At 43.1% G+C, this 23,658-nt stretch overlaps 1 protein-coding gene across 1 annotated transcript in view; it reads right to left on the bottom strand.

The window, feature by feature from the left end:
* The window catches only part of SLC15A1 (solute carrier family 15 member 1), a 60,787-nt gene extending 38,203 nt beyond the window's left edge, over positions 1-22,584 (bottom strand). Inside the window, exons 1-5 of the mRNA XM_024578893.3 lie at positions 22,445-22,584; positions 3,535-3,551; positions 3,055-3,136; positions 2,811-2,952; positions 1,770-1,889 (exon numbers count right to left, since the gene is read on the bottom strand). Coding sequence (XP_024434661.1) covers positions 1,770-1,889; positions 2,811-2,952; positions 3,055-3,136; positions 3,535-3,551; positions 22,445-22,448 — 365 coding nt within the window. The 5' untranslated portion in view covers positions 22,449-22,584. The remainder of the gene's footprint in view (positions 1-1,769; positions 1,890-2,810; positions 2,953-3,054; positions 3,137-3,534; positions 3,552-22,444) is intronic.
* Between the last annotated feature and the right edge of the window lie 1,074 nt (positions 22,585-23,658).

Below are 23,658 nucleotides of genomic sequence, written 5' to 3'. Positions count from 1 at the left end.
AAGACTAGAGCCAAAAGTTTATTATTATAATCTTTTACAATATTAAAATATTATTTATAATAACTAGAAGGGATAAGGGTTATTTATTTTTATTTACTTTTGCATTTTCTAAGTTATCTATAAGTGTTTTACTTTCTGAATTGAAAAAATATTACTCACAGAATTTACCAACCCTCATTTTGTAGTTCATTGAATTATAGCAGGTACTACAAATTTTAGATTTTATGATTTTTCCATATCTTTTTGGCTGCTATGTTGCTTTAAAATGCTAAAAAATATTTAATGGAACAGATAAAGTCAAGAGAGATACTGAACAAAGGAAAGAATTCTTTAAAAAATCATGTTCATCTTCCCAAATTAGCTGATCGAAGAACCTCTTTCATTGTTTGCTTCTTAATATAATTTAAGTGCTGTCACTCTGAGCATTTGTTTTTTATTCCAGAGAGAGAAGAAAGAAGCAAGAAAAAGAGAGAGAAACATCAATGTGAGAAATATCAATTAGTTGCCTCCTGTGCATGCCCTGACCAGGGACTAAACCTGGGAATTGAAATGACGACCTTTCAGTTTACGGAACAACACTCCAACCAACTGAGCCACACTGGCCAGGGCTGTCACTCTAAGCATCTCAGAATACCACAAAAACATGGCTAGTTGAATATAGTATACCATGAACTCTTGTGAGAATTGTTAGTATTAAATGCTTTAATACTAACTCCATGAAATAAAATAAGTAACTAAGATTTCTTGAGTACTTCTCACTTGCCAGACAATGTTCCAGGTGCTCTGTTTGGATTAACACACAACAGTCCTAGATGAGATAGGTGCTATTATGAATAAGGAAACTTAGGCACAGAGGTTAGGAAACTTGCTTAAGATCACACAATTAGTAAGGGGCACAGCCAGAATCTGAACCCACATAGCCAGGCTCCAGAGTCCATGTTCTTAATATTGTAGATTAGAAGATTGAGGCACAGAGAAGATAAGTTGCCCCAGGTCTGGGAGTCAAAACTGGAAGCCTGAGCTGCCAGACTGAGCTAATAACCACTTCCCTCAACCAACACAGTTCCCTACGGGCACCGAGAGTATTGCTTCAGGGGACCTAGTGTGGACAGCAATCTGACTGATGAACAAACCAGAAATACAGGGACTGAAGATATAAATTTGAATTTCAATGATATTTTCCCAACAGATAAGACGGTTTACTTAGAGATTAAGGAATTAAAGCATGAGAACAGGAAAGAAAATAAATCTTTGTAACGTGTCTGCTAGACCAGACTGCCGTGAAGAGAAATTAATCTCACAGAGGGGCATTTGTCAATAGCAGTTTCCATCAAGGACTCAGAACACAGGACTCAAACACATATTTATGAAACTGTATTACTGAAAGCTCAGCAAAAATGTAGTATAAGACAGAAAGCCAAAGGTACAGAGGCTTGAGGAAACCTGGCACAACTAACAATCAAGATCAGTGGGAGTTATGTCCCTTTAGGGAAGATCAAGATTAATATAAATATTCTGTGCACTGACCATGTGAGATGTACTCTGGACAGCAAGCCTTCAAGTTAGCAATGATTTGAGACAACTGCTAGGATGGTAACCTACTAAAGACCTAACTCTTAGTCAATTAAATGGCTTTCTCTATACTGCTAATGAGGGAGTAAAGCCCTTCTTACGCTTACAATGAAGTTCAAGGGAAAAGATTAAAAATTAGAGCATCGGATAAAACCAGGGGGAGGGTTGGAGTAGGGCAGCAGGTAACATTAACTCACACATGTACAGCAATGTTGTTAGGGGTTCCATCGTGGTCGTAGTCTGAGAGGTCATTAATGGAGCTTACTGAGGTGACTGCCTGTCCAATTGTGTAGACAATGGATAGTGACACAATTGTCCTGTGTTTCAAGGGTTAAGAAAATCCAAGTTAATTGTACAGTCCACTTCCTACTCCACCACCAAAAGGTCCCCTACCTTAAACTTTCAAGAGCCCAGACACGAATATATTTGTTTCTCAAACTTGAGTAAAACTGGTAACCTTTAGAAAGGCAACCTGCTGAAGAATTTGTTGCCCAGCCTGAAAGTGCAGAGCAAAGTTTTGGCTGGAGGAGCCAGGGCAAGGAGGAAGATACATTTCATCTTTGAACTCTTTGAAAGACTCAGTGTTTTCTTTAATTTAACTATTGGAATCAGTACTTAAAACTTTAGACAATGAGAGATACTTATCTTCTGCCTGGTAAAATTTGGGCTGGAGTGGACCATTTGTTATTTTTGTACTGTATTAAATACTTTGAGAGTGAATTTTCCTGCTGCAGCACACTTCATGTCTTTGGCCTGGAAGAGCCTCCACTTCCTTGCTTATTATGTCCTAGGAATTTCCTGATAACCTGCTATTGAATGCACTTCCTGAAGGACTGTGTGAGTGTCATGTGTCCTCTCTACTCATGGAGGAGTGTGAGCCTTTTGGCAGCTGGGACATAAATTAGGGAGTTTCTTTGTTCTCCCTGCCCTTAACTCAGTGCCCCACACATTATTAATGATAGACAGTATTCCTGCTACTATTTTAAGATGAGACAAAGATGTTATTCCTGTTTGAAGGAGGAAAAAAAGAACTTACTAAAGCTATTTTCAGTCACTGATAAATGCCAGGCACAGTGTCAAGCTCTGGGAGTACGATGATGAGCTGAAACTGGGTCCAGCATGCACTCCTAAGAGTTCTATGCTCCCAATTCTTTGCTCCCAGAGTCTACCATCTCAAATCACAAAGGTAATAATTACTTTTTGTCTTGTTTGTGAATAAGAAAGTTGCAACAACTCACTTGAACTTTCCGAGCCAGGAGTCAGCAATGAGAGCACCGAAAATTGGTGTCAGGTAGCACAGAGCAACAAACGAGTGGTAGATTGCAGTGGACAGATTGTCATCCCAACCAATGAACCGTGTGAAGTACAGAATCAGGAGTGCTTTCCGCAGTGGGCAGGGGGAGGGGGAGGGAAACACAGTTATGAGTGGCTGTGGTACCTGGCCCTCTTCACGCAAAGGGGCGGGATGTCAAAAATATTTACCTTTCATGCCATAATAGGAAAATCTTTCACAGAACTCATTGATCACGATGAAGAAGATGCTCAGGGGATACCCAAAGCAACTCTGACAAAAAGAAACAGGGGTTAAAATATGCTCTTCATTGGCCCATATTTACAAATGAGTGCTAATGGCATGAAAAGTAGCTTGTACTTATTTAGAAACTTGTCAGTGACTATCCAGAGGTAGAATATAAGATTTTAAAATTTCTATTCCATTACACACCACACAGAGACAAAAATGAAATGAAGCATCTAGTTTTACTGATAGTCTGAGAAGGGCTATATATAGCATTTCCTAAAGAGAAGGAATGTCACACAGCAACTCAGGATTGTCCTCTCATTCATGTTAGATGAATGATACACATTTGTTATGTCAATGAAACACAAATATGAACATTTAGGAGCAAAACGGACTAAACTTTATAAGATAAAGCCATATAAAAAAGAAAAAAGGATACTTACCTGTGGTTTGGACATTCCTGAAAGAAAAACAAAGATGCCACTATTAAAGTCAAGTAACTAACATACTTTTTGTTGAGCCTAAACTCAGACCCTCTGACTTTTCCTGGAAGTCAGATATGTTGAGGTCAAGGGTCCCCAAACCACTCTCAACCCTGCCCAACCAAGGTGTACAGCAGGAGGTGAGAGGCAGGTGAGTGAGCAAAACTTCACTTGCATTACTGCTTGAGATCTGTCTTCTGTCTCCCTCCCACCCCCACCCCCACCCCCTTCCCTGGTCCATGGAAAAGTTGTCTACCATGAAGCTGGCCCCTGGTGCCAAAAAGGTTGATGGGATTCCAGATGGCTCCAGCCCTCACCAGGGTCCCAGCCCTAGACCATGTGTCTTATCCAGAGGAGGGCCTGGCAGCTGCATTTCCTTCTAGTTAGCTCCGGGCAATTCTCATGTACAGTCAGAACAGAGAACCAGAGGCACAGAGAATGGTGCCAAAGCCATTTCCTTCTTAAAATACTTCCAAGGCTGCCTATTTGCCCACAGAATAAAATCCAAACTTTTAGCATGTTCTTTAGTATCTCACAAGGTCAGTAGATTTGATGAGGATTAAATAATGGAAATATGAAATGCTTATGGGTACCTAAAACACTGAGGATTCAACCACCATTCCTGTTAACTAGGCCCATCCTCCTTGCAGCCTCTCCCCCATGCATAGAGGGCTCACATGATACCCAAACATTTGTTCACTGAACGCGTTGTATATCCACCCAAAGCCCTTAATGCAGAAGACAGCAAATCCTCTGCAAGGAATGTTCCTTTTATGTCCTCCTTCCCTTCCCTTCATGAAGCCTTTTCTGACCTCCTATGTTACTACAGTGCAATAAAAGTTGTTTTTTTTTTGGGTCCTACTTTAGTGGAAGAATCATGTGCTGGCCATCTCCACATCTTTTCTAATACCTACCAGAGCAGGGCCTATTATCAGAAGAGCAAAAAGACAAAGGGTGAGAATCCAAATGAGTTGATACAAACCAAGGGCCATTGACTATCTTCACCCCCACTGCTTAGCCCCTGATCTTCTGTCTCCCCTGAATTCTGACAAAATTTGAACCATAGTCTTGTCTCAAGTCTTAACATTTCCTCGTACTACTTCCTACACCAAGACATTGCCCAGTAATTATCAGTGGCTGTTACATGCTAGGCCTCTTCCCATAGGGAGTCATCACCCTCCCCCTCTCCAGCCCTCATAGACCACATCTTAGAGTTCTTTGTTTTAAGGGTCCCCTGAGCCCCCCTGCCCCATCCTGCCTCTATTAGGAATCAGTGATTCCACAGCAGTGGTTCTCAAACTGGTATGTACCTCAGCATGACCCCAAGGGCTTATGAGAACTGGTTGCTGGACCATATGCCCAGAGTTGTTGTTTCTATAGGTCTGGGGTGGCCCCTTGAGCTTCATCTCTGATGAGTTCTAAGGTGATGTTGATACTCTGGTCCAGGGACCACACTTTGAGAACCACCGGTGGGCTGTGATGTTGAATTACCTGACTGATCTACATAAATAAGGTTTATCACTTCCCTGGCCATTCTGTGTCAGTTCAGAGCAGAAACTGACTATAGAAGCAGGACAGTACACTGAAGTCTCCACCAATGCTTCCCATCTCACACTCTTACATGGTTCCCCATTCGGGGCCCTTCCTCTTGGATCTATTATGTGCAAGTCCAGGGCCTCATGACACAATAAACAAAACTGCAACTCTGCCTGAGGAACTTCATTCTTGGCCCATGTGGTCTTTCAGGCCTCCACTCGCTCCTCTGGTGGGGCCATACTTCCTGATTCTGGTCATGCTCTGCTGTGGGTATTTGCACTTCTCCAGCTCAGCATGGCCCCATGGTCCCATACCAGACAGTTTCACTTTGACCCATTTAAGAACAGTGATGCTATTTTAGTCCTTATCTTTAGGAGGGAAATAAATTGTCCTGATCTCACAGGGCTCTGATTCTGAACTCTTCTTGCCTACAAAAGTTCTGGAAGGATCTTCCTCAACACCAAAAGACTGATTTTCCCATATGATCTCACCTATAAGTGGAACCTAGTCAACAAAACAAACAAGCAAGCAAAATATAACCAGAGACATTGAAATTAAGAACAAACTGACAGTAACCAGAGGGGAGGTAGGAGGGGATAATGAGGGGAAAGGGGAAAGGGTTTTCAGGAACTTCTATAAAGCGTACTTGGACAAAACCAAAGGCAAATAGGATCAAGGGTGGGTAGTGGGGATGGCTGGGGGGGGGGGGTGGAGAAATGGGAGAGAAATGGAGACAACTGTACTTGAACAACAATAAAAAAAAGACTGGTTTTCTCCCCAGTTAGACTTCCTTGTGGAAATGGGCTGCTTTGAAGGGCATCATGTGAAGAATGCGGGCATGGGTTCATGTGATTGAATCTCAGTCCGGTTACTTTCCAGCTGTGACTTTGGACAGCCTGTCTATCAAATGAAGATAATGCCACATGCCTTACAGGACTGCTGTAAGTGTTCCATGTGAAAAGCCTCAGCCCAGGACTTGACCGTCACTCAGTGGGAAATTCTACTACCACAGAGTCCTCAGCACCTTGCATGGTGCTTTTCACAGAGTGGAAATTGAATGTTTGTTGAATAAATATATATTCCAAAGTACCAATTCATCAAATACCATGTTCAGGTCTTGGCTCTGCTACTGCTAGTTGCATTTGCCCCTCCTGCTAGCCACCTTCTGCCCATGAGGCTGACCTGCATGGATTTAGGACACATGTTTTGTAAAGCCCGTTGGCAGTATTAGAAGCCCAGTTTCGTTGCAGTGGTGCTCTGTCTTCTTGAGGACATGGCAGGACCTTATGGTGTTCTGCCTACTTAGACTCCATATAATGTTGTCTTACTATTGTCTCCTAAAGACCAGACACAGAAGGGACTGACACCCACAGACTGGTCCTTGCAATGGATCTTCTTTAGAAAAGCAGGAGGGAGGTATGAACACTCAAACTCAACAGAGATAGCCTAGATCTTCACTGAGATCATACCTTCTGCATATTTCCCAGAATGTTGGTTTTCAAGGAAAAACTTTGCTTGGCCAAGGTAGCATCTATAATTTTTTTTGCTAAATATTATTTAACACTGATTATTTGTTAAATAGTAGTGGCAAAGGTTTTATTTAGTTCAAACATAAATAGGGTTATAGAAAAAAGACCAAAACAATCAGACAACTTAGGTCTTGTTATAACCATCACACACAGAACTACATTGTGGAAAATGATATTTCTAAGCTACCTCAAGAGAAAATCTGAGTACACAGCATCACTCAGGAAGTTTTTTATTTTCTGACAGGTGTACTTTCAAAAGGCATGCATTGCAGGGCAGAGGTTGCTAAACACTTCTGTAGAATTCAGAGCTATTTACTAGATGTAATACTGTAGTCAGTGTTTTTTATCTTAATACACCCGTGTCAACAGGATTGCTATCTTAGAAAGCAGAAGTGGTGCTTATGCTGAGCCTTAAATCTGAACTCAAATTTCAACTGTCACAAGAGTCTGTTTATTCTGGTACAATTGTGTCTGTTCTTGGTATCCTGATAGTAAATCTAATCAGCATATTTGAGTGGTCAGATGTTTCTAGCATCATTCATGGGTTGCTTGGATTTAACTACTGATCTGAGTAAACCAGTTTAGAATCAAGCTTGCCATGGAGCTAGCTTAGCCGGTACCAGGCACATGGCAAACACTGAATCAAGGCTGGTTCTTATTGTTATTTTAAGACAAGCAGTGCTTTTACCTTTCGTTTGGATAAAGAATTTAATAAAATAAATATACATTATAAATTTCTATGATTATTCATTTGGGGGTAGTAGCAGGAAAAAACAAGAAAGACAGTCTATTACTTCTCATTACTTCATGAAATCTCTCCATTCAGGTGACTATTTCCTACTACCTAACAAACCACATTCCATATTTCAAACCATTTAGGGATGGAAACCCTAACTTTAACTGTTCGTTACCTAGAAATTAAAAACTCCTTCAGCACCATGATGGGTTTAAAGAATGAGTTTCTAGCACTTGGACTTGGGGAGAGAAGGAATGAGGCATTTTGCTGAAGTCTAACAGAGGAGCTCTCACCTTCATGTTGAGAGAAAATTGTTCCTTATAGTTACCAAGAATGAACTTGGGGGAATACTGTAAGTGTTGCATAATGTGTTAGAGATTATATTTCCAAAGTTGTGTGGTGTGGTATGCAGAACTCTGGTGCCCCAAAGATGTCCATGTCCTAATCCCTGGCAGTTGTGGCCATGTTACCTTCCCTCGCAAAAGGACTCAGTAATTCAGTCAAAGACCTTGAGATGGAGTGTTCATCCTGGATTATTTGGGTGGCCTTAGGGCAACCACAAGGGTCCTTAAAAGAGTCCAAGGAGGAGATATGAGGCAAGAAGCCGAGGCTCGAGTGATGGCAATTATTGGAAGGCCACCATGAGACAAATTGAGGAATATGGTGGTTTCTAGGATCTAAAAAAGGCAAGGAAATGGTTTCTCCCCTTGAGACTCCAGAAGGAATACAGCCCTGCTGACACTTTGATTTTAGCTCAGTGAGATCCAGGTCAGTTTCTGACCTCCAGAACTGTACAATACAATTGTGACATTTAAAGCCAATAAGTTTGTGCTAATTTGTTATAGCAGCAATAGGAAATAACACATGGGTGGCCTCAAGCTTTGCAAACATATGTTTTTATCACAATTTATATAGAGCCAAGACTTGAACTTCTTAGCAGTTTTATTTGTTGGCAGAATGCCTTTTTTGTATTTTTTTTTCCTAAGCTACATTTTCTACCTGGGGCTTTAGAAGTCCATACCTGGCACCCGCCTTTTTGATGCGATCTGGCAGAATCTGTACGTGCTCTGCTACCTTCTGCAGGTTACTGACTCTCCATCTCTAATGCAGAGATGCTGCCTTCCAGGGGTGCTGCAAAGCAGGAGTGGTCTGCCAATAGTTTCATATACCAGGATTAAAATGAGTTAAGTTGATCATTATTGTTCTTAGGCCATGCATATGCCTCACAAAGTAGGTCACATGAGACCCCAAGGAAGGTAGTGGTCTCTGCTAGAATATGCTTAGCCTCACTCTTAGCCTAAGTGGTTTCTGAATTAAGGTAAGAACTCCTTTCTCAACACTGCTCCTGAATCTACTAGGGGGAAGAACATGGGCCTTGAAAATAAGGAGGTTGAACCACAGCTCAGAGACAGTCTTCCTAGCCAGGTGGCTTTGTTCAAAGCACTTAATCACTGGACCTCTGTTCCTTCATCTAGAGAGGCTAATACCTTCTTTGAAAGTTGATTAATCAGAATCTACATTAATACAATGAAGTTTGTTATTCAATGCACCCCATGAAGACAGCTGAGTAGTATACATGGGTGTTTCGAATGAATTGACTTAAAATAAAAATATGGAGAAGAATTTTCCATGGCAAGCCTTGGCAGGGGTGAGAAGGCTCTCAAAGAAATATGCAGTCCCCTCCAGGGTTGCTCACATTGACCAAACGCATAAGGCCCTTATGATGTCACCCTGGGAATTTCAGGCATGGAGATTAGACAGAGAAAAGTCAATCTTCTCAAATACAAACCACAGTAGCAAACATTGCTTTTCAATCAAGCTGTTTTTCCAATGGGCAGCACTATAGTGTGTGACATGTGGTAGTGGTAAGGGTTTAAGGATCATTTTTAATTCCCCAGGGCAGTGAGTCTCAAAGTGGGGTCTCTGGACCAGCAGCAGCAGCACCTGATAACTCATCAGAAATGCAAACTCTCAGGTCCACCCCAGACCAACACAATCTGAAACACTGAGGGTGGGGCCTGGCTTTTTGCAAGTTATCAAACCTTCCTGGTTATGCTGAAGTCTAGAACGGCATTACACTACTATAGAATGACACTACAGAGCATAAAGAGATGGGCCTGGTGCAAAGATGTGCATGCTAAGTGGCCACTCCTATCCAGGTGATTAGATCCTCTGATATGATTCTGGCCTTTGCTAATTTTACCTGTTTTTAAGGTTCCGTCCTTCTTTTACCTTCCCGGTCTCCTGTCCACCCAACCTGAGCTTCCCTAGATGGTGCATTTCAGAACTGCTCTCAAATCTTGCTTGCTCCCTGTTACCTATACAGTCAGACCTGCTGCTCCACACAGCACTCACAGCTGTTTGGGATCTGACTTCCATCTTCTCCACCCCACAGAGAATGTGGGCACACGACTTCTCTCTTTGTGCCAGGCTCTTCATAGCTCCCTGCACCATTAGGGCAGTTAGCACCTCACCTGCTCTCTCAGCCTTCCAAATATTTTATGCCCATCTTAGATCTTTTTGGTCAACTGCCCCTGACCAAGCAAGTCGTTCTGATTTCTGAAAAATGTTAGATCTTCATACATCACTTTTTTTTTTGAGAAACCACTTCAAAAAGAGCCTACCAGGATATGCATGAGGCATAACTGTGGTTGACCTGAGGCAAGGCAATGTGGGAATACATAGGAAGATGAAAAAACTTGTGTGTCTTTTGTTGTATACTTGCTTTGATCATTTTTCCAAAATTGATCAACTTTGATCAAGAGTGAAAAGTGCTCTGGCCTGTGTGGCTCAGTTGGTTGTAGCATCATCCCATAAACTAAAAGGTCAAGGGTTCAATTCCCAGTCAGGGCACATGCCTAGGTTGTAGGTTCCGTCTCCGGTTGTGGTGCATACAAGAAGCCACCAATAGATGTTTCTCTCTCACGCCAATGTTTCTCTTCGTCTCTCTGTCCCTCTCTAAATTCAATAAGAATATCCTCAGGTGAGTATTAAAAAAAAAAAAGAAGTGAAAAGTACTTTACTCTCCTTAAATGAGTGATTCTATAACAGCAAATTAACTTTAGACCAAATTCTGTGTCTGTAACCCAGTCCCTCGTTTCTGAAGCAGCTCTTCTTGAGTCTGTTTCTTGACCATTTGTTGGCAAATAGAATAGGAAAACTGAGACACGCAGCTGAACAAACTGGTCCAGCAATTTACAAGAAGATACAAGAGGTCACCTCCCTGGAGATAACATCTTGGCCTCACTTGTGTTTCAGCTCTAGGGCCAGAAAAGCAGCAGAACCAGGTGGGCAATCCCAGAACCAACTACAACAACTAAAGACCCCCTGCCCTGGCACTGACCAATCAGAGGAGACCATGATGGCACTGACCAATCAGAGGAGACCATGACCCGGAAAGGGCACACCTGAAAAACTGATGAATATTCTACTGAAACCCTCCCCTGAGACCTCCCCTAAGATTCCTGCCTGCAAGAGAGAGATAAAAACCTCAAAACAAAGGACCCACTGTGCATGCCCTCTGGGGAGCAGCCCAGGCCATTCCCTTCTTCTTTCCCCACTTCTTTCCCCATAGCCACCCCCATGTCCTAAATTCTAAGGCAATGGGCAGCAGCAGCTTGTCCCAGTTTGTCCTCAAGGCCCCCTTTTCTCTGACTTCCCAGTGAACTAAGGCAGCCCAGCCTAGGTTCTCCTGTTGCTTTTTCTATGCTAAGCCCTTCCTTGTTTCACTGTCCCCAGCTTTAAAAAATGTACCCTCATAGTCACCTGGACTCATGTTGTGAAATCTATCCTACACCAAGTCAAGAATCCACACATGACAGCTGGCTCTAGGCTGACCCACTCAGGGACAGGCCCCTGTCTGGTAACAACTTCATGAGTTTTTTCCCCCACTTGAATGGTTTGCCACATGTCCTACCCTCAGGGTCCCTACAAGTCCACATGGCACTTCTTTTTTTAAAAAAAATTATTTTATTGTTGTTCAATTACAGTTGTCTGCATTCCCCCCCCACCCTCCACCCCATGCCAGCCAAACCCACCTCCCTCCCCTGCTTCCACCCTTCCCTTTGGTTTTGTCTATGTGTCTTTTATAGTAGTTCCTGAAAACCCTTCTCCCCAGTGTCCTTTCCCGCCCCCCCTCTGGCTATTTTTAGATTGCTCTTAACTTCAATGTCTCTGGTTATATTTTGTTTGCTTTTGTTCAATGTCTTCTGTTGATTATGTTCCAGATAAAGGTGAGATCATATGGTATTTGTCCCTCACCGTCTGGCTTATTTCTCTTAGCATAATGCTCTCCAGTTCCATCCATGCTGTTGTAAAGGGTTTAAGCTCCTTCTTTCGCTCTGCTGCATAGAATTCCATTGTGTACATATACCATACTTTCTTGATCCACTCGTTTGCTAATGGGCACTTAGGTAGCTTCCAGCACTTGGCTATGGTAAATTGTGCTGCTATGAACATTGGGGTGCATAGGTTCTTTTGGATTGGCATTTCAGGGTTCTTAGGGTATAATACCAGCAGCAGAATTGCTGGGTCAAAAGGCAGTTCCATTTTTAGTTTTCTGAAGAAATTCCATACTGTTTTCCACAGTAACTGCACCAGTCTGCATTCCCATCAACAGTGCACTAGGGTTCCCTTTTCTCCACATCCTCTCCAACATTTGTTTGTGGATTTGTTTATGTTGGCCACTCTGACTGGTGTGAGATGGTCCTCATTGTGGTTTTAATTTCCATCTCTCTGATGGCTAGTTATGGCTGAGCATCTTTTCATATGTCTCTGGGCCCTCTGTATGTCTTCCTTAGAGAAGTGTCTGTTCAAGTCCTTTGCCCATTTTTTAATTGGGTTGTTTGTCTTCCTGGAGTGGAGTCCTGTGAGTTCTTGATATATTTTGGAGATCAGCCCCTTGTTTGAGGTATCCTTGGCAAGTATGTTTTCCCATACCGTTGGTTGTCTTTTCATTTTAATGCTGTATTCTTCAGTCATGCAGAAGCTTTTTATTTTGATGAGGTCCCATTTGTTTATTCTTTCCTTTATGTTCCTTGCTTTAGGGGACATGTCTGTGAGGATGTTGCTGCGTGGAATGTCTGAGATTTTCCTGTCAGTTTTCCTCTAGGACTTTTATGGTATTACAATGTATATTTAAGTCTTTTGTCCACCTTGAATTTATTTTTGTGTATGGTGTAAGTTGGTGAACGAGTTTCATTTTTTTGCACGTAGCTGTCCAGATCTCCCAACACCATTTGTTGAAGAGGCCATTTTTGCTCCATTTTATGCTCCTCCCTCCTTTGTTGAATATTAATTGGTGGTAGGGACTTGGGTTTATTTCTGGGCTCTCTGTTCTGTTCCATTGGTCTATGTGCACATGGCACTTCTTTTATGCATTAGGAAATTGTGATCTGTCAGACCAGATGCTGCCCCAGGAGGCACAGCTTGATGAGTGGACAGTGGCTTAGCTCCAATAAGAAAAGGTGTCCTGGCGAGGATGCATTGTTTGAGGATGGAGCATGGGCTACACCCCATCCCCTGTGGCCCTCTTGCCGGGCCTCATGCAGGATATAGCCTGTCCACATATGGGCAGAGGCCCCGCCCTTCCTTCAATGTTTGTTGTTTTTTTTTTTTATAGAAACAGCTTCCTTTCCACAACCCCCTTCTTTACCACTAAGAGAAAATCTATTTGTTCCCTCACATTCAACAAGTAGCTACATGAACACAGAAGGCACCCATGTATGGTCTGCAGAATCAAGTTGCTTTAAACAAGCCATTAGTTTTCTCGTACTTTTAAAATATTCTCTTACCTTTTAAAAAGACTTCTACACATGATTGCCTAAAATGATAAGCTTAAGAGGTCCATAAAAGCTTCCTCTGATGGTTTCATAAATAAGCTATAACTTTTATCATTGTTTCCATAACTACATATGTGCATCCTGACCACCACTTCTGTTCTCTTTCAGAAAAAAAATGATCTCTATGGGTCTCAGGATCCAACTGGCTGTTGACATCTCCGAGATTGATTGTTCCTCAATTGCAGGGAAAGGGCAGCCAAGCCAGAGGGTGCTAGAGAGTTAATATGTCATAACCTGTTATGCAAAAAAGAAAGATCTGGGACTTCCAGCCAAGATGGAGGCATAGGTAGACACACTGTTCCTCCTCACACAACCAAAAGGACAACAACAATTTAAAAACAAAAAACAACCAGAACTGACAGAAAATTGAACTGTAGGGACATCCCACAACCAAGGAGATAAAGAAGAAACATTCATCCAGTCCGGTAGGAGGGGTGGAGATGGGCAGCCGGGCAGAGAGGACTCTGGGCAAGGTGGTGGCTGGCGGCGGCTGGCAGACCCAGGGAGGTGGCAGATTGTGGAGCAGGATGGGCAAGGTTGCAGCTGGCCAGCAAGGTGGCAGCTGGTGGACAGGCTGGCAGACCTCACAACCCAGAGTCCCAGCATGGGAAGATAAAGCCTCAAACCTCTGATTGAGAACACCTGTGGGGGTTGAGGTGGCAGCGGGAGAAACTCCCAGCCTCACAGGAGAGTTTGTTAGAGAGACTCACAGGGTCCTAGAACATACACAAACCCACCCACTTGGGAAGCAGCACCAGAAGGGCCCAATTTGATTGTGGGTAGCAGAGGGAGTGACTGAAATCTGGCAGAGAGTGGAGCAAGAGCCATTGCTCCCTATTAGACCCCTCCTCCACATACAGCATCACAGTACAGCAACCAGCGTTACCCCACCCTGGTGAATACGTAAGGCTCCGCCCCTTTATGTAACAGGCACACCAAGACAAAAAAAATGGCCCAAATGAAAGAACAGATCAAAGCTCCAGAAGAAATACAACTAAGCAATGAAGAGATAGCCAACCTATCAGATGCATAGTTCAAAACACTGGTAATCAGGAAGCTCACAGAATTGGTTGAATTTGGTCACAAATTAAATGAAAAAATGAAGGCTTTGCTAAGAGAAACAAAGGAAAATGTACAGGGAACCAATAGTGGTGGGAAGGAAACTGGGACTCAAATCAATGGTGTGGACCAGAAGGAAGAAAGAAACATCCAACCAGAAAAGAATGAAGAAACAAGAACTCAAAAAAATGAGGAGAGGCTTAGGAACCTCCAGGACATCTTTTAACATTCCAACATCTGAATTATAGGGGTACCAGAAGGAGAAGAGGTAGAGCAAGAAATGGAAAACTTCTTTGAACAAATAATGAAGGAGAACTTCCCTAATCTGGCAAAGGAAGTCCAGGAAACTCAGAGAGTCCCAAAGAAGCTGAATCCAAGGAGGAACATACCAAGGCACATCATAATTACACTACCTAAGATTACACAGAAGGAGAGAATCTTAGAAGCAGCAAGAGAAAGAGACACAGTTACTTACAAAGGAGTTCCCATAAGACTGTCAGCTGATTTCTCAAAAGAGACCTTACAGGCAAGAAGGGGCTGGCAAGAAGTATTCCAAGTCATGAAAGGCAAGGACCTACATCCAAAATTGCTCTATCTAGCAAAGCTTTCATTTAGAATGGAAGGGAAGATAAAGTGCTTCTCAGATAAGGTCAAGTTAAAGGAGTTCATCATCACCAAGCCCTTATTATATGAAATGTTAAAGGGATTTATCTAAGAAAAAGAAGATAAAAAATATGACCAGTAAAAATGATAGCAAACTCACAGTTATTAACAACCACATCTAAAACAAAAACAAAAGCAAACTAAGCAAACAACTAGAACAGGAACAGAACCACAGAAATGGAGATCACATGGAGGGTTATCAACAGGGGAGTGGGAGGGGGAGAGAGGGGGGAAAGGTACAGACAATAAGTAGCATAAATGGTAGGTAGAAAATAGACAGGGGGGGGTAAGAATAGTATAGGAAATGTAGAAGCCAAGGAACTTATATGTATGACCCATGGACATGAACTATAGCTGGGGGAATGTGGGAGAGATGGGGTGTGCAGGATGGAGTAGAGGGAAGGGGGGGAATGGGACAACTGTAATAGCATAATCAGTAAAATATATTAAAAAAATTAAAAATACATAAATCAAAAAAAGAGGAAGATCCAGGCACAGGCTTATACTCTGCCTCAGGTAGAGGCAGGGAACAGTTATCCCACGGAGGTGATTTTACTGGGTGTTAGGGAGGCAGCACTTGCTCTCCGAGTTATGTCCTTTATCTACACCTGGACAGTCTTTTATTCTAGACGAACATCCTTTCTTCTGCACATTGAATCAGGCTTACTTTAAGTGCTATGACTGCTGAGAGTGAATAAATTCTCAGGTTAAAGAGCAGGCAGACTTATCCTCAGAGTAGGTTCCAAAATGAAATAAGAGAACAGCACAACAGCTATCAGCTGCCCGCACAATACCCTCCCACTGCAGGTAATTACACACACCCAACTGGAGACACTAGCAAGTTTATCAGCATTGGCCCTAATAATATTGTTTATTGTCACACAAGAAAACAATACCAAACACACAAGTGTCACTAAATCAAAAGGAACTAATATTCTTGTCCTTGAGTGGGGGGCAGGAGGAAGGGGGTGTTGCTTTGGAGGCAGCTAAGTTAGAGACTCTAAATACTAGAGACAAATATTTACTCTTAGATGTTAAATCCTGGCTAGAAAATTTGCTTTATGATCATGGACAGTGTAAAGTTAGGCTACAAAGCTATGTACAAAATGCACATTTCCCCTCACTTGATATTTAGATTGCCCAAGCCTCATTCCTATCATGAGACTATCTCTAAGAAATTTCTAGAACTAGAATGCTGGTAAAATATTTGCATGTTTTAAAATCTGTTAGATGTTTTCTAACAACTCTCCATAGAAATGTTAGGTGACTCATTTTTTCTAGTCTTGTAATTTTTAAATGAGCATGCATAGAAGAAACACCTACAAAGAAAAGGTTAAGCCTTATCCATAGTTAAATGTTGCCTGGAAATTTTATCCACAGTATGGGCATAATTTTTAGAATTAATTTGAGGTAAATTACCTGAATCTATGACATCCCTGTGAGCATTTCTGATTCACCAGATATATATGGGAAGTGTTTTCTACATAATAATTCTGTTATTAAATGGATTGTTGTTTACAATTGATTAAAACTATGACCAGAAAAGCCCATCTGCTGTTTGGGGGAAGACACTAGTCACCAAATTTAGCACCTTAAGCTGAGGATGCAGTTTGCAATATAGTTATCTTTACACATGAAGAATATTTTCTACCTAATGTTATGTATCAGTGGTGTACATATTTCAGAGAGAACATTTTCTATTACCATGTATACTGGGTTAAATGGTGTGTGTCCCCAAAACTCATTTCCTTCTCAGAATGTCAGAATGTGACTTTATTTGAAAAGGGGTCACTGCAGTTATAATGAGTTAAAATGAGGTCATACTGGAGTAGAGTGGGTCTTCAATCCATATGACTGGTGTTCTTATAGGGAGACAGCCATGTGAGGACAGACATGCACAGAGGGGAGATGAGGTGAAGACACACAGACAAGGTATGTTGGCCAGGTGACCATGGAGGCAGAGATCAGAGTGATGCATCTATAAGCCAAGGAATGCCAAGAAGCTAAGAGGGACACATGGAACAGATTCTCCCCAAGGGTCTTCAGAAGAAGCATGGCCATACCAATACCTGGGTTTTGGACTTCCAACCTTCAGAACTATGAGAGAATATATTTCTATTGCTTTAAACCATCCAGTTTGTGCTACTTTTCTTACAGCAGCCACAGGAAAGAAATACACCATATGAACTTACGTGTTTTGGCTAAGTGAAAAAAAAGATTTGTTCCTCCAAGAACATCTCAAATACACCTCCTGATAGTTGTAATAGATTTTGTAACAAAATCTTCCCACTTGGGGTGGATTGTAGAAGTTTCAAATGCTTGGTATGAGAGCTTTCAATGAATTGTCATATGTAAGTACATTTTGTGAACTTTCCAGTCTTAAGTCTGATTCTTAAACCACATATTCCTTTGGGTTTTTGCTCAGTTTTACAAGCTCCACATAATAACTGATGACTCTAAACCCAAACCCAATGAAAGACTCCTTTTGGCAGACTAGTGGGAGGCCTTGGTTGGTTTCCAGTCTGGAGGAACGAAATCATCTATGAGATCATATCCCTTCCCCTTAACCGTGGTAATTTCCAACTGTGGAGACTGTCCAGTGAATCATTAGCTGCACTTGTACCCAATCTCGGCAGTGAGCAGAAGCATGGCCAGGCCTGTCTAACACAATCCTGTTCACATCAACCCCATGAGATGATCCTGTGGCCATTTTCCTCAGTGATGTATTTCTGGCCTCTGAAACCAATGGACATAATTACAAAACAGTAGTTCTCTGGTTCTTTGTGTTGCAACCCCAGTCTATGAGTCAATGTTCTCATTTACTTGCTTATGATACTGCTCTCATTCTTTCATCATCCTCAGATTCCACCGTTGGTTTTAGTTCCTTATCAGCTCACCTGGGACACCTACCCACTTTCTCTCCTGACAGGGATGAAATCAAGATGCCATTGTGTCCTAGAGCTACCCTGAGAGGGGACATAGCTGGCTGGGTATTCCCAGCTCCATGCTTCCACTCATGCCCTGACAACTGTCCCTCTCACTAGTGAACTTTCCCGGTGGCTCAACAAGCCCATTAACTAACAGTGACTCAAAAGGCAGCAGGAAAATTATTAATCCAAAAATCCAAGTAAACCAATAATGGAATAATTCCACTCAGGACACTTTGCAGAGGTGTGAAGGATTATGTAAAAATTTAGCATTAAGATGGCAAATCATCCAACTTTGACAAGCCATTATTAGGGGCTGCTTTCACTGGTCTTCTACTTCATGCACCTCAACTGTAACTCAATGTGAAAAATGTTGTTTATGGGCTTGTGTTCCTGTCCCTGAGTATATGTATTTCTTTAAGGTAGGACTCTTTTCTACCTTTACATGGTAAATAAATATCTGCATAGATTTTTAAGGAATTTAGGCCTGACCCCTGACAGCCTTTGCTGGGCCATATAGATTCATCACTTCTATTCTTTTCCACCCCAGGTTCTTAGCCTTTGCAAGCTAGTTTTCAAATTCACCCAAAACTTGATTATCATGGACAATGCAGGGGCCACTGTTCGAGCTCTTCTAGCCATAACCTCATTTGAGGGCACAGTGGCAACATTTGGACAAGGTGAGGATCAAGAGAAAGAGAGCCTGTCATTTAAAGCAGTGATTTTCCAAGTGTGGTCCTGGGACCAGCAGCAGCACTTGGGAGCTTGTGCAAACATTAACCCTTGAACCTTGTCCTAGACATCCTGAAGTAGACACTCTAGGGATAGGGCCTGGCAACCTGGCAACCCTCACTCTGGTGATCCTGATACATGATAAAGTTTGAAGACCACAGACTTAGAGTCATGCCAACGTGGAAGAACCAATGTCAATTTTTTCTTCTTACTGTCTGGGAGGAAGAAGATTCTCCCAGGCGTCAGAACCCAAGGCCACCTTTGATGTGCAGCCATCTCAGATTCTAGCTGTACACATATAGCCTGTAGCAGAAGTGCCAGCTGCTCTGGGACCTCAGCATTGTTCTCTGGTTTACCCAGGAGCCTCTAGCAAGAGGAGAGGATGCAGAAGGGTTTTTAAGTAGCCTGGTCTTCCACACCTTTAAGGCTAATCCATCATTTTATGCTCAGGCAGGAGGCTGATAACTGGGGAAGAGGGGCAGGAACATAATAAAATATCCTTTCTTAAGTGAGTGAATTTCTCAAATCAGCCTGGAGGCCCTGGAAGAGGGAGAACTCGAATCCGTCTCATACTTAATTTTCTCTTCTTATCTTTTTTTTTATTGTATTTTCCATTACCATTTACTCCCCTTACACCCCCTCGCCCCACCCCACAACCACCACACTTGTCCATGTCTGAATCCTTTTCAATTTTTGCTCAATCCCTCTACTTCCTGCTTTCAATCTATGAGTCTGATTAATTTTCAGTCAAACACTTGGCAAATGACAGAGCAGGATCTATGGTTTTTCAGACCAAAGTAATTTGTGATAGCAACAAATTTAATGTAGATGCTTGCTAACCTGTGGGTAAGAAAGTGGGGTGAGGTGAGAGGAGAGAGATCAAATACTTAAAATCTTCAAAGCAAGTCTAACTCCACAAAGGCCTGAGAGGCAGCTCTCCAGTCACTTGAGGGGTCTTTGGTCATTCTGAGACCTAACTACACAAGACAGCCCTTGGGACACTAACCCTTTCTCCATCCCCAACTCTGATCAGCACACCCATATTTTAAAGCAAGGGCCAGCACACTATGTTTCATGGGCCAAATCCGGCATGGTTTCTACATTTTCAAATGATGAAAAAACAATTTTAAAAGACTATTTAGTGACATATGAAATTACATAAAATTCAAATTTCTGTGCCCATAAATAAAATTTTAAAAAAATCCTTATCCAAGGATATGTTTATTGATTTTAGAGAGATGAAGGGTGGGGAGGAGGGAGAGAGAGAGAGAGAGAGAGACATCGATTGGTTGACTCCCGTATGCACCCTGACTGGGGAGCGAACCTGCAACCTAGGTATGTGTCTTGACTACATAAATAAATAAAGTTTTAAAGGCCATAAATAAAGTTTTATTAGAATACAACTCCACTCATTTGTTTATATATTTTGAACTACAAAGGTGGAGTTGAGTAGTTGCCACTCAACTATATAATCCCTAAAGCCAAAAATATTGACTATCTGGCCCTTTGCAAGAAAAGTTTGCTGACTCCTCTTTTTTTTAATAATTTTATTTTTTTATTGTTTTATATATATTTTTTTATTATTTTTTTTTGTTATTCAGTTACAGTTGTGTGCCTTTTCTCCCCGTCCCTCCACCCCACCCCAGTTGAACTCCCCTCCCTCCCCCACCTCCACCCTCCCCCTTGATTTTGTCCATGTGTCCTTTAAAGTAGTTCCTGTAATCCCCTCTCCTCACTGTCCCCTCCCCACTCCCCTCTGACCATTGTTAGATTGTTCTTAAGTTCAGTGTCTCTGGTTATATTTCGTTTCCTTTTTTCTTCTATCTATTATGTTTGCTGACTCCTCTTAAAGCAAAGTGTTGGCATTAGAGATTCTAACCAGATTCTGCAGTCAGGTTTAGCTATCCAGTCTCACCCCAAAGCAACTTTCTATCCAGTTTATTCTTGTGGATTCTTGTTGCTTGTGTTACTGAGTCTAACTAATGCCTTAATGGTACAGTTCTGACTCTCATCACATTTCTCACTTTCCTATTCAGTCATAATTTCTGCCTCTCCATTCCTAGGGTGAGTGAAAGAACCTGGTGTAAAAATTAGTTCCGATGACACATGAGATGAAATCAGCTCAAAGCAAACATTTTCCTGTGAACCATTTCCTTGCTTCTTTCCCTCCTGCTGTATTCACCAACTGTTCCAAGTGTTCCCTTCAGTGATCAGGGGATCTGAAACAACTTGGCATAATCTAAGCACCAAAAATCTGTTCTTAAAAGGGGAAGTTACTGCTAGAACTTTACTAAAAACGTTTTCTAATTATTTCTTTCACTTACTAACTAAACCTAGATATTGAAAATTTAGGACCTGAGTTAAAAATAAAACTGTTGCCTGCATATAAACTTTTTGTTGCTACTCACATGCTATGCCAAACTCAGATGCAAAATGATAACAAAACTCACCCTTTAAGAACCAGTTTGTAAACTGGAAAAAGTCAGTTCACTAGGGCTACATTTCAAAAGCTAATTGTGTTCATTCATCAATAATCAGCCACCCTGACTGGAAATATTTTAGGGAAGTCGTAAATCACCACAGATGCTACTCAGGTATTTGTCACCTAAAGACCAAAAAAAAAAAAAAAAAAAAAAACCCCTCAGATCACCTCCCAGAAAAGTTAACCAACTGACAAGCCAACGGTGTTTGAGGTGGGATCCAGAACTCCAGCCCAGGAGTTGGTCTGCCTGCGAAGCACACACTGCTGACAGACTGCACCTGCACCTGAGAGAGAGGCTGTAACATCTTTCTGGAACAGCACAGTTAGACACAACTACGAGTCCCGCATAGGAAGCACTCAGAACTGTTATCTCAGAACCATGACAATGCATGGGACAGTGAGACTCTGTGAGCCCACACAGGTGTAACATTCTTATACACTGCAACCCAGCCACTGAGGTCAGTACTGATACTTCTATTCAATGGCTGAGGAAGTCAGGCCCAAAGAGCTTATTTTACTGATGCAAAATCATAGAAGTAGCAAGTGGTACAATGGGAGTATTAGGGCTGGTAGGTTACAGTCTGATCCCCAAAGCCACACTGTCCCTGCCTGGGCCCATCCATGGCACCCAGGTGAATCACTTGATTTGCCTTCCCCATGTTTAAGGGAGAAGAGGTCTGGCTGATCTCTGGCCTACTCTCTGCTTCTGCATTTATTGCAGAGCTGTTTATTCTGAAGCGGGAAGCCTGAAGTTGTTTCCTAGATGTTCTGCTGACACTCTACCTATGAAGAACCAGCAATTCTCCTCTGTGCCTTCTCTTGAAGTCTGAAGATAGTGACAGAATAAAAGAAGGGCCACAAAGGGCCAGCCCCAGTTCGTCTTGGGCCAGGCAGTATTCCCTCTGGAGCTCTGGGGTCACCAGCCGCTAAGCGCCCAAGGCGGGTGGAGGTTCTGCTAGCCGTTCTATCATGCCCACACCCCCAGTCCTCGCGGTGGAAATCCGAGGACTGAGGATTCCTAACAGGCGGGGGCTGGTCAAAGTTATTGCGTTCATTTTTGCACCCTCTGAGTCTCGGCATCGCGGGGACCTCCGCATCTGCGATCCCGCGCCCAGTAACTTCCCCGGAGCCCTCAGACTCCAGCTCCACTAACCCCTCATCTCTTCTCATCGCGGCGACGAGTCCCTGCCGCGCGCCCCTGAGTTCGCCTTAGTGTCACCTCTCCCAGCACGGCGTGCCAGTCCGCGAGCCGCAGGCGACAGCAGGGACCAGCGTTACAACCCGGCTGGACCCTTGACACCCCCTCTCAAGCGCCCTGACCACGCAGCCTCCGAAAACACCGCCCGAGCCCGGACACATGAGCCTACCCATGGTGGCAGATCCGAGGGCTTCCTGGAACTGGCGACCGAGGAGTCTGGGCCGGAAGACTGTTTTTCAAGGTGTTGCTCCTTTGACTTTATTTCCAGGCCCTGCCCAGCCACCTGCGCAGCTGGAGGTGTGCGGGCGGGGCGGCCGAACTCCACCCAGGGAGCAGAGGTTAGCGATCCTTGAGCCTCAGCAGAGGGATACCTGTCCTGTGTCCAGCCCTGGGACGCCTTTGATCCGCCCTAGGCCCTTGCAGGAGGTCTAGGGGCAGGGCTGCACGTGGCAGCGGGAGGCCTGGGCTAGGGACACCCCAACGTGAGTGCTCATCTGAGTCACTTGGAGGGCTTCTCAAAACGCAGGTTCCCTGCCTCAGCCCTATTTGCTGGCATGGTAGGTTGGGGTGTGGGCCCCAGAATTTGCATTTCCGACAAGTTCTAATGGGATTTTGCTGTTGCTCCTGAGGACTCCACTTTGGAAACCACTGCACTGAGAAAACACACTTCTGCAGCAGGAAGCAAAGTGGGTGGGGCATTGACCAGTTTCACACGTGTGCCACCTGCACACACCTGGAATGTGAACCCATAGAGCATTTCTGGAGGATTCTACCTATCTTTTGGAGGGAGGTTAGTAAGAAACTGGGAAAATTCCTTGGCAAGTGGAATGGGGAAACAGACAGAGAGCTGAACATACTGGCTGAGCAATTTACAGCCAGATACAGAAGATCACCAGGGTGGTAAGCCCCTGGTGCATGACAATGGACAAAACTGGTACTGCCTGGCCCCCAAGGAGTCCTCTCCTCCCCTTGCATATCGATGGTCTTGTGTTTTAGACCCCTGACCTTTCCTCCTGAGAAAACATCTAGGTCTCAGTTGTATTTCAGCTCCCCTCCCAGAAAAGCATCAAAACCAGGCAGGTGTTGCTAGGAGCAGCTGAAATGACCAATAACCCTCTTCCCTGGTGCTGACCAGTCTGTGGAAACCATGACCATAAAAAGGCACACCCGGAAAAGCTGATGAATATTCTATTGAGATCTCCTCTAAAACCACCCCTAAACTCCTGACCTTTAAAACCCTCAAACCAAAGGACCCAGGGTGCTTCCTCTTCCTTTGGGGAGTAAGCGTGCACCTTTTCCTTACCCCTCTTCTTCCCCCACAGGCATGCATCTTCCTAAACTCTAAGGGGCCCCATGAGACTTACAACCAGGGAAGCAATGCAC

The sequence above is a fragment of the Desmodus rotundus genome, chromosome 13, assembly GCF_022682495.2.
Source record: "Desmodus rotundus isolate HL8 chromosome 13, HLdesRot8A.1, whole genome shotgun sequence".
Lineage (NCBI taxonomy): Eukaryota > Metazoa > Chordata > Mammalia > Chiroptera > Phyllostomidae > Desmodus > Desmodus rotundus.
This window is presented reverse-complemented; position numbering and strand designations above follow the sequence as displayed.